At 34.8% G+C, this 13,752-nt stretch overlaps 1 protein-coding gene across 1 annotated transcript in view; it reads left to right on the top strand.

Moving 5' to 3' along the window:
* SEMA3A (semaphorin 3A) overlaps positions 1-4,659 on the top strand; it is a 220,546-nt gene extending 215,887 nt beyond the window's left edge. The window contains exon 17 of the mRNA XM_033193060.1: positions 1,190-4,659. Within this exon, the coding sequence (XP_033048951.1) occupies positions 1,190-1,645 (456 nt within the window). The 3' untranslated portion in view covers positions 1,646-4,659. The remainder of the gene's footprint in view (positions 1-1,189) is intronic.
* The last annotated feature ends 9,093 nt before the right edge of the window (positions 4,660-13,752 follow it).

The raw sequence follows: 13,752 nt of genomic DNA, 5'->3' as shown, positions 1-13,752 counted from the left end.
AAAGAAAGGTAACCTGGTAATAGTTTCTGTCCCAGAAGCAGTTTAGGGATACATATTAGACTCCTCTTATTTCTTACTGTGTTTATCTACAAAGAAATTGTGTTATCTAAATTTGTGCACAAATTTAAAAAAACCTTCCTATTAATTTTAAATTTGTGTTCAATTAATTATGTTATCAAAATCTGTTTTTCTTTATCCATTACCTTCCTCCTTAAATGGGGAAGGGAGGTTGGGAAAAAATACTAGTAGATGTAGGATGAAGGATTTAAGGCTGCACTATAAGCTCTGATATCAACTATTGATGCAGGATGAGGCAGATTTCCCTGTTCATTTGATCCATTTATAACTGCCTAAGAGTAAAGAATTGTATACAGAAAATCTTAGTGAGCATTATAAGCCTTTAAAACTTTTTAACAGTCTTAAATAAGTGTAAACAGACTATTAAGTTGATTAATAAAATGTATTATATTCAGACAATTCTACAAACATAATATGATGTTAAAGGTAAAAACTCCTCCATTATCTTTTGACATTTTAATCAGTCTTAAAACTATATAATCCCATCATAAAATGCAAGATTGATTTTATGCACTACCAGGTGAGGCTTTTTGAGACCTCTATTGTAAACTGTATTCAAAATAAAAGCGAGGTTACAAATATTCAAAAATATGGTCTCATATATATTCCCATTCAAGACCAACTAAATTAAATAAATAATTAGTAAGCATGAAATTTTCTGCTTGTTGAACTTCTATTTTTTTTTAATTTCATTTTTGGAAATCTTATTATAAATTCATTCTAATGCCCCATATCTTTCTAGTATCATGGTTCTGTAGTTCTAATTTCAATATTTAATGTTAACTTTATCCTATATTTATATAGCTACTTTCAAATTTATAAAGTATCTTTGCTCTTTCCTCCAGTTACCTTGAATGTTTTAATCATTATAATAAGAAATTCTACGAAGACAGTAATATAACCAATACTCCCCAATACATCTTAAAAACAATTGACAGATATTATAATTCTCCTAATGGAAAAATGCTATCAATTTTCTTAAATTAAAAATTTTATTAACTGTTAAACTGTGCCTCGATACATAATCTAAAGTTTTACAGACACAGAGTTTCAGAGCTTATATTTCTTTTAAATATGTATATTTTACACTGCCTTTTTTTTAACCTGCTAGATCAGAGTGGATGATCATATCATCAGGACAGATCAAGGCCTTCTGCTGCGTAGTTTACAACGGAAGGATTCAGGCAATTACCTCTGCCATGCGGTGGAACATGGGTTCATACAAACTCTTCTTAAGGTGACCCTGGAAGTCATTGACACAGAGCATCTGGAAGAACTTCTTCATAAAGATGATGATGGAGACGGCTCTAAGACCAAAGAAATGTCCAATAGCATGACACCTAGCCAGAAGGTCTGGTACAGAGACTTCATGCAGCTCATCAACCACCCCAATCTCAACACGATGGATGAGTTCTGTGAACAAGTTTGGAAAAGGGACCGAAAACAACGTCGGCAAAGGCCGGGACATACCCAAGGGAACAGTAACAAATGGAAGCACTTACAGGAAAATAAGAAAGGTAGAAACAGGAGGACCCACGAATTTGAGAGGGCACCCAGGAGTGTCTGAGCTGCATTACCTCTAGAAACCTCAAACAAGTGAAACTTGCCTAGACAATAACTGGAAAAAAAAATGCAATATACATGAACTTTTTTCATGGCATTATGTGGATGTTTACAATGGTGGGAAATTCAACTGAGTTCCACCAATTATAAATTAAATCCATGAGTAACTTTCCTAATAGGCTTTTTTTCCGAATACCAACACCTAACAGAGAACACAGGTGAATGCAGTTGTTCACTTTAGCAGACTTAATGTTTCCTATGAGATTTCACTGTACAGGTTTGTCTTTCTTCTTTGCCTGAGAAATAAAAATGTCATTTGCCATATTGCCATCTAAAGGAGAAAAACTGCATCAGCAAAGCCATTGTATTGAACTAAAAGTTTAAAATGAACTGCATGGATTTACTAAGCTGATGAATATTCCAAAACGTGGTTGGATTCAAGGATATATTTTGTCTACCGGCCCTCATGTTTGTATGTACTTGAGGAGTAAAATGATACTGAATGAAACGTTCTGTGGAAATATTAAAAAAAAGAAAACATAAGCCATCCATCATCCAGAAGAAAAATGGAGTACACTGATCTACTACTGATGTCTTCTTTCAGCTTTGATCTAAAGATGTATTTTATTAAAACTATAATTTAAATGTACCATGACAAATATGCAGTAAAAATTAGTTGTTTTCTAAGCTAGAGTAGGATTTGTCTTACAATTATTGTGCTATGTAGTTTTTGTTTTAAAAATTCCAATGGTGTGCTGCTTTCTTTGGACATTTTATTTTCAATTCTATAAGAGGGATAGATGATATTGTTCTAGAAATACATATACATCATTAAGAGTGAACCTCTATTACCAGGATAGAAATTATGCTTTATTTCTCTGAGAAAATCAAACAAATGGAAGCTGTTCACACCTCCCCTTCTTTAAGCATTACCTAAATTAATTTTTACTTACATAATGTTCTTAGGAAAAAAAACAGAACATTTAACCAGGAAAAAAGGAAGAAAAAAGTTGATTTTTAAGTGCATTTTACTATAATGAATCAATGAAGGGAAAAGGAACTGCATATTTCATGAAAATAATAAGCATTGTCTTAATATACTGTTAATAGAAAATGTGTCTTAATTCTGTGCTTGAATTCCTGCATGATATTTGAGACAAAGATCTCTCTTATGATTCCACTAAGAATTTTATCTGTGTCACTTAATTTTTTTGAAAGAGAGAGATCAATAACTATTCAGAGCAACATGTTAAAGGCAAAGTTTCCAACCATTTACATCTGTATCAGGTGCCTCTTATCTTTCCTTATTTAAGACAATTATTTGTACAAGAAACACATGACTCTTTTCATGTCCATGGGAGGGACTTTTCTACAAAGTATTTTCTAGGATGCAACCCACATTTAAACAATGTAAAACTCTTTGTTTCCTGCAACAACTTACAAAATAAGGTAAAAGACTAAAATTCAAGATTTGCTTCCTTCATTGTCCTAAGACGATTCATTGAGAATCACTGACTTTGAGATATTTAAAACTTTCAGCATTATACTGTGGTTTCTTTTGCACTGCACTCACCTATTCAGGACTCCTCCCCCAGGTTCCTCATCATGTACAAGAATGCAAAGAAAACATCTTATTAGCAATTAATGAAGCAACATTGAAATTCTAATTCTAGCTGTCTTTGGATTCTAATTAACTCAGCATCAATTTCTCACCTCAGACTACAGTGAATTTTTATTTTCTATCAGCTGAAATATTTCACAGATGGAAGCTCATGTTTCAGTTTTAATGACTGCCTTGAATAAACAAGTTGTTGCCACTTGTTTCAAACAGAAGCCTAAAAATAATCTACATTCAATTTTAGGCTCCATTGACTAATATGGTGTTGCTTTTGGAAGTACTGTACATCCTCAAATGGAAGCCGAATCGTTAAATTATTTGAAGGACACACTACTGTACAGAAAATAGTGTTTGAAATATAAATCGAAGAACAAAGAGTGCTCCAAAAAATAGGTCATTCTTTTATTTTCATAAAGTACCTTAACTGTACTAACATTCAGTGTTGTTTCATTCTAAATTTTGCAGCTGAAATAAATTTATTTGCAATAGCAGAAATACCTTATTATTCATCCTCAAAAATAAAGGATTTGAAGGGATAAAGATTATATGATAACTTTATAGAAGCCTTTCAAAATCTGAATGCATTTTGTTTAGCGTTATGAAATGACAATAGAAAAAAAGTCTCGACTTCAATTAAAAGTTACACAAATAAACAAATCTACAGGCATGTCTTTATATACCATCAGGTCTAAGTTTTCAAAGAAAATGGTAGATATGACTTGCAGATAAGTAACTCATTACAGTCATAATCTCTGCCCATGTGTATTGAGAGGGGTCAGTTTGCACGAAAAAGAATTATTGGCCCATTTAATAATTCAGCTTTAATAGACTTTGTCATATGCATGAATCATTAGAGATGAAACTGTTTGAGAGACTCATGTGACCTTATGAAAATTACAACAGCAGGCTTAAAGTATGAAAAGGATGCATCACAGCAGAGACATTATGGCCCAGTTGATATCAAATGTAAAATGTAAATGCATGTAAATGCACACTTCATTTTATGTATTATTTAGTAATTTTCAATGGAATGTGTTTAATATTTTTGCTACCTACACATCAGGCAAAAAAGATGTAAATAATTTGGGAGAAAAAGAGAAAGAACAGTGTAAAATAAAACTTTCTATAGGTACTCCATTTCAATGCATTCAACATCCTAAAATGCAAGATTTTCCCACGCAGGTGACAAGGTGGTTTATGTACTATATAAGGGCAGAAGGTGCGTGCCCATTCAATAAGCATGTTTTTTGCCAGGTAGGAAATATGTTCCATATCTGTATTTATCATTGCATTTCAGATGGGAACTAGAAAAACTGGAGAGAAAAATGTAATGAAACTGCTGCTGTAAATTATTCCTTTTAGCATGTATTCACTTGCTAAATACACATTTCTTCAAAATATTTGAATTCAGATGTCTTTACTATTCCCTATAACATATGGTGTTAAGGAACATAAGCTCATAAAATATTGAGAACCAGAGTCAGGTTGCTACATAATTAGCTAACAGATTTCTTCATTGTAGTCATCTGTAAACTGGATTCTATATTTATGATGAGGATGTGAATTTTTACACCCTTTAAATTAAATATTGTTCTTTTTAATGTCATACCTAAAAAGGAAATGTAGGGATAAATTTTTATAGTGTGTCATTTTCATAAACAGTTTGGTTTTATTCAGGATCTACAAAGATGTCAGATGACTGTTATTGAAATAGCTAATCCTAAAGGTCACAGACAAGTGTTTTATTAATATGCAGCCATTAGTATAATATGTTAAAATCTTTGTTGTATTAGTTCATTTTAAAACACAATTTCCATTCAATTTAATGAAACTCTATCAGGTTTCATGATTTCAAAGACAGACTTAAATAGGATTCAACATTCCCGTATTATGTAATAACATGTTAGAATTTAACTGGTCTGACACCAAAGACATCTATTACTTTTAACTTGATTTGTAATAATTATTTGAAGTCAATGTTAATGTTTACAAATACATGTTTCCATAAAAAAGAAAACAGTATTTTTCAAAAATCTGTAAAATCTTATTAGTTTGTTGGATCTCTAAAAATTTTCTTAAACTAGTTAATTAAATGAACATAATGTTTCAAGTTAATAAATTAAGAAAATATCTAAATGAAAGAGAGAAAGAAATCAATATATGTGGCAGCCCATATATTAAGGACAGTTTCACAATCAATGTAACCAAGGAAAACAGCTTTGTTATCATTTCAAACATGCAGGCACACACAGGCAGAGGCAAAGCTGGAACCAAACCAAACAAAAAGATGATTTTAAATATTAAAAAACTGCGCCTCTAGACACTTTGCCTTTTAGAACCAACTTCCTACATGTCCGAGTAAATTCCACTGATAGATCTTGAGTATCTACAATGTCCTAGGCATTATGTTAGGTGATGAGGACACTAAAGTGAATAAGACATAATCCTTGTTCTCAAAGAGCTCACAGTGAAATTAAGGAAACAGAGCGAGATGACTTATCATCATCTAATCCAATCCAGCAAGTCTTTCCTGATCCTCCCGTCCCTAGTTCAAGCTAACCACCTTCTCTGTGCTAAACCTGTGCCTTGTATATAGCTTTTATTGTCACACTACCCCAGTGTGTGGTTTATTTATTTATGTTTCCATCTCCATTTCTAGACTGTGAGCTCCTTGAGGGCAGGATTTGTGTCTAATTGATCTCTGTCCCCAGTGTCTAGCATGATGCCTGGTACAAAGAGGGAGCCCAATAAATCACTGTTGAAAAGAACCAAGTTACCATATGACAACTGCCAAATACAAGCTCACAATAAAAGTAGTATGGATCAAAGGAAAAAAAAAGAAAAAAGGAGGAATTAACTTGTGGAGAGAGATCATGGGTGCTTCAGAGAACAAGTGACTTTCCAGCTGTCAATCAGTCAGATATGCCTAGATGAAGAAACAAAATGACAATCTGAGTAGAAGAAATAAGGAGAAAGGAGGAGAGGTGCGAAAAAAAGTCCTTTTTCTGAGAACAAGTATTCAAACAGATAAAACACAGGTTTCATGAAGAAAAGTTAAATGTCCCACTACTATGAGTCAAAATGGTGCATTTGCTTTTTCCTGGGTTTTGATTTATCGCCCTCTGTTTGTACCCCACATTCTCATCCTTGACACAGACTGTCATATGTCATGCATTCAGCCTCCCACACTTCCCCCCCGCAATATCTTTACCTTCCTTCTTAATGTTCACCTCATTTATCTTTACTCAGTTAAAGTCATAGCACTAGGCAGTGTACTCACAACCGTCTTCAAACTAGTCCTTATTTCATAATCTCTTCTCTAGTTCAAACCACCACGCATCAGCTGAAACACTGAATTCTACAAATAAATATTTACAGGAAGCTAACTTCATCAGAGACTCCTCTGTGCTCTGACTCAGTTCAAACAAAAGTTTGTGTTATATTTCACCTACCTGCAGCCTTACCTCACTCAGCTAGCATTAGACTACTCAGCAATGAGTTCCAACATTGCCTTGCTAAAAAGCAAGGCGGCTCACAAGCAAGACTTCAGCAAAGATAGCATTAAAATATGAAGTTTGCATTTGTTCAAGGCATACCTTAGTTGGAGTAATTCATGGCCAAGATAGGCAGACTCCTACTATTTTAAACAAACAAACCAAAAAAACTTTTTTAAAAAAATGAGACCCACCTTCATCTTGAATATGTCAATCCCACACCACCATTGTATTAATCTGTCATGTTTTCCTCATATAACAAAAGAATGGATTTTATTTCTTTTAATCTAAACACTATACTTGTATATACAATGTTTATTTATATAGGACCTAAGCAAAAGTTTTTATAGATGTGTTCATATCATCACAATTCAGGTAATTTGAAGTCTCAAATTCCGTCTTCTCTCTTTCTAAATCTCACTGAAGCATTAGACCTCAAGTAAATACATTTGTAAAAAATCCATGTCATTTGTGTAGCTCAGTTCTTAATGTTTTGTTTGTTTTGTTGATAACTAATTCCAGAGAAGCTTAAACATTTTCAGACAAAGTTTTCATCTAAAATCAAACAGCCACTTTAGGAATTTTTTAAATACACCACAATTTTTAGGGATTTTCATCCCTCAAAAAAGATTGACAGTTTTATTTAGCCCTCAAATATTTGTATTTTACTCATGCAGTGTTTTAAATTGCTGATAAATGTGAAAAACTTAGTTTAAGTCTGGGTCTGTATATACCATTCAATATATTCAATTTAAATTTAGATTCTGATGAATAATGGTCTATCTAAGTATCCAGTTTGCATTGTTGCCATCGACCAATTTCAGAATCATTGCTCATTTTCTTCTTTGCAGAACTTTTGACCCTAATAGCATGCCTGTTGAAATTATTTTTATTGTATTTGGCTTCAGAAGTGGTTTAAATTATTACCCAATGAATATTAGACAGTATCACAAAAATAATCTGTTATCCATATGGAAAAGAATACTGTCAAGGAGTTTATTGAATTCTTAAAATATTTACTCAAAACATAAGAGAATACTTATCCCAGGATTATTCTATTTTGATCAGAACAATTGTGTAGTCATTAACTTTAGAAACATTACATTGTTTAGGTTTCTTCTTTAACTTTCTGACTTCTCTAAAATCCAAAACAAAAACAAACAAAAACTCAACAAGTAATCTAGATGGCAAAATCATTTATCACTTAAAAAGTAGCAGGTCCTCTTCCCCTCAGTGAAGATTTGAATGTAATTTGCAACTGTGACCATACTGGTCTTCTTCTTCTAAGCTCCTCTTGGTCCTTAGACATTGTTTCTAAAAACTACATCATATCAGGAAGCTCTATATTCATGATTGAGAAGTAATATTCTTGAACTTCTAGAAGGGAATATTTATATAATTTATAAAATTTATATCAGTAAGCCCAAAGCAGAAACTCTTTATAATACATTGTACTGTATTCATTTAAATGTAATAATATAATATTAAACAAAATCAACATAAGCTCAAGTATAGAAGCATTAATACATCCTAAAGTGCTACAGTTACTGCCTGGTGATAGTAACATTACATTTTTGATATTCATTGTGTTTTTAGATATTATATTCACTACCTATTTTTATATTAATTGTGTTTTTAGATATTATAATCTACATAATTTTATGATATCATGTAGGCCTTTTCGTATAAAGTAGGACACACAGCCTAAGGATCTCGCACAACATACTGTACTTGGGTTTTCTATGGTGAGTGAGAATTAGCCTCTGACTTTGAGAAACTCACAATCTATTGAAGAGAGGGAAACACAATATTTAACAAGATGTGTTATACAAGGGATATAATAATAGTTGTACTAGTCACATTAGTAATGATAGCAGTAATATCAAGTGTTTACAACATACTGTTTTCCTTATCAAGTGCTTTATTTGTATTACTTTAATTATTATAACAACTCAAAAAATCCTATTTTATCCTTATTTTTTCAATAAAGAAACTGAAGTACAGAATGGTTACATAACTAACTGCTCAATTCACATGATCAAAAGCAGTAGGCATAAAGTTCTAATTCAAGTATGGTTTACAATTACCTGTGTTTCCAGAAAGATAACTAGTTATTGTAAATACAATTTAAGGTGCCATGCTGTATGGAAATAGAGAAAAAAGATGTCAAAGACTCTTAGAAGATGAAGGAGAGAATAGGGAGTGAACTGACCTAGAAAGAAGGGAATATATCTTTCACTAAGACAGGAGAGATCATCAAATAGGAAATCAGCAGAGCAGTTAAACACAGGTTTTGGAGACCTGCTATTCCCATGTACTTAGTGATGTCTTTGAGTATTGATTTGTTTTTACTTCTCTGGACCTCAGTTCGCCCATGTTTGAGATTTTAATATCTCAGTTCTTCCATCTATATGAGATAAATGATAGAAAACTTAATTCACAGAATTGGTGTAATAGTTAACATTGACATATAATGTTTATTGCTAACACCAATATTTACTCACTTTTCTTGATTTCCATCCTGATAATGATGAGAACATGATGTTCTTTCTCATTTCCAAATAAAATGTTTTTGATTATATCTATTACCACCTTCTGTAGATCTTTAGCCCTCTACTTTCTGTCATTAATTTCTCTTGCTTCCCATTTTAAAGTAGTAGTTGTAAAAAATAGATATAATCTCCCTTAGTCATGTCTTTCATGTGAGCACTTTTCTACATCTTACCTTTGCCTATAAATATTTGCAAAAGAAATTCTAAATGACTCCTAATCAAAGATAACAGATGTTTGACTTTTTATCCTCTAAAAAAACCACTGCATTAAGATACCAGCACTTTTATCTTAATTTCCAACCATGTTAACTTTTTTTTTTTTTTTTTTTTTTTGAGACGGAGTCTCGCTCTGTCACCCAGGCTGGAGTGCTGTGGCCGGATCTCAGCTCACTGCAAGCTCCGCCTCCCGGGTTGATGCCATTCTCCTGCCTCAGCCTCCCGGGTAGCTGGGACTACAGGCGCCGCCACGTCGCCCGGCTAGTTTTTTGTAGTTTTTAGTAGAGACGGGGTTTCACCGTGTTGGCCAGGATGGTCTCGATCTCCTGACCTCGTGATCCGCCTGTCTCGGCCTCCCAAAGTGCTGGGATTACAGGCTTGAGCCAGCGCGCCCAGCCCCATGTTAACTTTTTAATTCCTAATTTTGGAGCTACTGTCTGCCATCATGACCTCTAAGAATGTATTTTAGAGTACATTAGGCAATTATTTTTTACTAAGTAATCACATATTTAATTCTTTTAATATATAGTTTTCAAAGTTAGCGTTTTCCAGCTCAAAAAGGAGACAGTTTTCTATACACTACCTAATAAAATATATTCCAGAAGACAAAATGATTATTTTTATACAGGCTCAATGAAATAAACTATATGATATTAAGTGTGTTTTCATATATGAAAAGATTTGAGACACAGTCTAAGCAATTGCAAGTGCTGATGAAGAGCTTTCAAAAATAAAATCAAACTCAAAAAACATATATTGTTGAAAAAATCTATTTATTGTAATAAGATATAATTCACAGGAAGAAAATGTAAGCAGAGGCATTTATTCATAGTCTCTAAAGAATGCATGAAAAGACCACTACCATAATTCACACCTAAAAAGATGATAATTTATGCAAAATCATTCCCTTTAAAAAGTAGAGATGAAAAGAGACGTGACACCGCAAAACCCTGCCAAGCTAGGGATAAACATAAGAAATAAACCATATGTGTTGTGGGAGGCAAATCCACAAAGAAACTGTTAGGCAAAAATAAAACCAAACTATGACATGATCCAGATGTTCACTAATATGAAGGTCTCAGCAAAATCTGATGGACTTCAAGGTCTGGTAGGAAAGGATAAAAGTTCCAAAAGTGTGAACACTGATTGGCTTCAATTATTTGGTAATCTTTTTTAAATAATTGCTTTTGTTTGAAGTATTGTCGTCTTTAAGCTTTAACTATCTTGGAAATTGATAAAAAGCAGCACAAAAAGATGAAATGGAAGTGCAGGCTTTGAAGTACAATCATTTTGTTCATGGAAACTTAAAGACACCATTTGGGCTGGCCCCCAGAAAAGACAATTGTATACATTAGAGTTTAAACAATCTAAAAGGGAGAAAAAGAGTAAAGCTTTTTTAAATATTTTATACTGTCCATAACTCAAAAGAGAATTAATTTAAAAACCCAATAGGCTATACGTAATTGTGTATAAATATAGCCATGGTAGATAGCACTGAGGATAATTTTCAGATAAAATTTGAACTAAGATTTCTTTCATGCATTGAGTATAGATCCACCATTTATACATATCTAGTTCTAGGCATATCTAAGTTTCTGAGTGCTTCTTAGCAGTTGTCCTATGTTTAAATGTCTTTCACTGAATACAACACAGTTCAGTTTACATACTCAGCTTTCATTTATTAATCACATCATGCTAAAATATTTAATACAATATTAAGAGATTGAATTGGAAAGTGCTCAAAAACTTTAGAAAATGAAGACATAATGAACCAGAAAAATCTCAAGACTGGGAGGGTTGAAAGAGAGAATAGGGGCTCAACAAAGCAAGGAAAGAAAATGCATTGATTTTAAAGGGAAGTAACAGCGGAAAAAGAACAAAGATATCATCTCTTTTATTTATTTATTTATTTATTTATTTATTTATTTATTTTTTTTTTTGAGACGGAGTCTCGCTCTGTCGCCCAGGCTGGAGTGCAGTGGCGCGATCTGGGCTCACTGCAAGCTCCGCCTCCCGGGTTCCCGCCATTCTCTCGCCTCAGCCTCCGAGTAGCTGGGACTACAGGCGCCGCCACCTCCCCGGCTAGTTTTTTTTTGTATTTTTAGTAGAGACAGGGTTCACCGTGTAGCCAGGAGGGTCTCGATCTCCTGACCTCGTGATCCACCCGCCTCGGCCTCCCAAAGTGCTGGGATTACAGGCTTGAGCCACGCGCCCGGCCTATTTATTTATTTTTTATTTTATTTATTTTTTTTTTGAGACGGAGTCTCGCTCTGTCGCCCGGGCTGGAGCGCAGTGGCCGGATCTCAGCTCACTGCAAGCTCCGCCTCCGGGTTCACGCCATTCTCCTGCCTCAGCCTCCGAGTAGCTGGACTACAGGCGCCCGCCACCTCGCCTGGCTAGTTTTTTGTATTTTTAGTAGAGACGGGGTTTCACCGTGTTAGCCAGGATGGTCTCGATCTCCTGACCTCGTGATCCACCCGTCTCGGCCTCCCAAAGTGCTGGGATTACAGGCTTAAGCCACCGCGCCTGGCCTCATCTCTTTTATTAACAGTGCAAATGTTTGGATTACTGTCTTGTTCCTTTTTTATCCTTCTGCAGATCCTAATCTTATGAGCTATCGATCTCTCTTTAGATTGTCTAACATGGGTAACCATCCACTAAGTCCAGCATACTCAAAACATGTGATAAAAGTGTGGAATATGGACATTTCTATCACCTGGGAGTTCATGAGACATACAGATACATAAGACCCACACCAGACCTACAGAATCAAAATCAACGTTTTAGTCAATTCTCAGGTGATTTGTGTGCAAACAATGCTCGAGCTCAGTGCTTTTAACTCCAAGGCCACAGTGTGGTACGAGTCCATGGCCTGTTAGGAATGGGCCGCACAGTAGGAGGTGAGCGATGGAGGAGCCAGCATTACCACCTGAGCTCCATCTCCTGTCAGATCGGCGGTGGCTTTGGATTCTCAAAGGAGCACGGACCCTATTGAGAACTGTGGATGCCAGGGATCCAGGTTGGGTGCTCCTTATCAGAATCTAACTAATGTCTGATGATCTGAGGTGGAAGAGTTTCATCCCGAAACCATTCCCCAAACCCCTGACTGTGGAAAAATTGTCTTCCACAAAACCAGTACCTGATGCGGAAAGGTTGGGAACCACTGCTTAAGTAGTGATTCATATAAATTTGTATCTCACTCTTTCAGGGGCACAAATTTAGAGTGTTCTTACCCAATGATTTGTCAAGATTTCACTGACCCAGTGGCTCCACTCCGGCTTTCTCCTGTCTGAGTTCTAAGAAGGCTTACCTGCTTCCAAGGTTTGCTGTCCTTAGGGGTGAGGATCAGATACTAAGATGTAAGGGCCCTAAAATATCAGGTTAAAATTACTTAGTGCACTGATGAAAAAGAGACTATTAAATATCTCAGAGTGGTTGTGATGAAAATCATTAGAAAGTATTGTGTTCTAAGTAATATTTACTCAGCAATGATATAGGGTAAATTGTAGGTAGGATAATTTCTATTCCTACTGTTTCTACTATTCTGCTTTTCTTCTTCTCTTTGTTCTTCTTCTTATTATTATTATTACTATCATTATTGCTATTGAGACACAGTCTGTCGCCTAGGCTGGAGTGCAGTGGCGCCATCATGGCTGACTGCAGCCTCAACCTCCCCAGGCTCTGGTGATCCTCCCATCTCAGCCTCACGAGTAGCTGGAACTACAGGCAATGCCACCACATGCCCAGCTAATTTTTGTAGGTTTTGTAGAGGTGGGGTTTCACCATATTGGCCAGACTGGTCTCTAACTCCTTCACTCAAGTGATCCGCCGGCCTCGGCCTCCCAAAGTGTTGGGATTATAGGCATGAGCCACTGCACCTGGCTCCTATTTAGCTTTTCAAAAGTAATGCATCTCTTATAAAAAAAATGATAAAAAAGAATATGGAACATCCCAACTATAGAAATATTTTTATCCAGCTGACAAATAACATCCTTAGGTGAGTCAGCGCATTGCAATGTAATGGTAACGAAATGGAAGAGTATACTTTATAGATAATGTTATCTTCTCATTTCTTTTAGGCTTTCAGTGTAATGAAAGTACACATTTTTCTGAATTATTACAGTATTAGGCTTCATGGAGTTTGGCAGCAGTGAGAGCTGCTTGATTTCTCAACAATTTTTTCAGTAATTTTCACAGTGTTTTTATTCTATGAAGGAAATACAGTAACTTA

Source organism: Trachypithecus francoisi, unplaced genomic scaffold (assembly GCF_009764315.1).
Source record: "Trachypithecus francoisi isolate TF-2019V2 unplaced genomic scaffold, Tfra_2.0 Lachesis_group4, whole genome shotgun sequence".
Lineage (NCBI taxonomy): Eukaryota > Metazoa > Chordata > Mammalia > Primates > Cercopithecidae > Trachypithecus > Trachypithecus francoisi.
The sequence above is the reverse complement of the archived record's forward strand: the minus strand, read 5'-3'. Positions and strand labels throughout refer to the sequence as shown.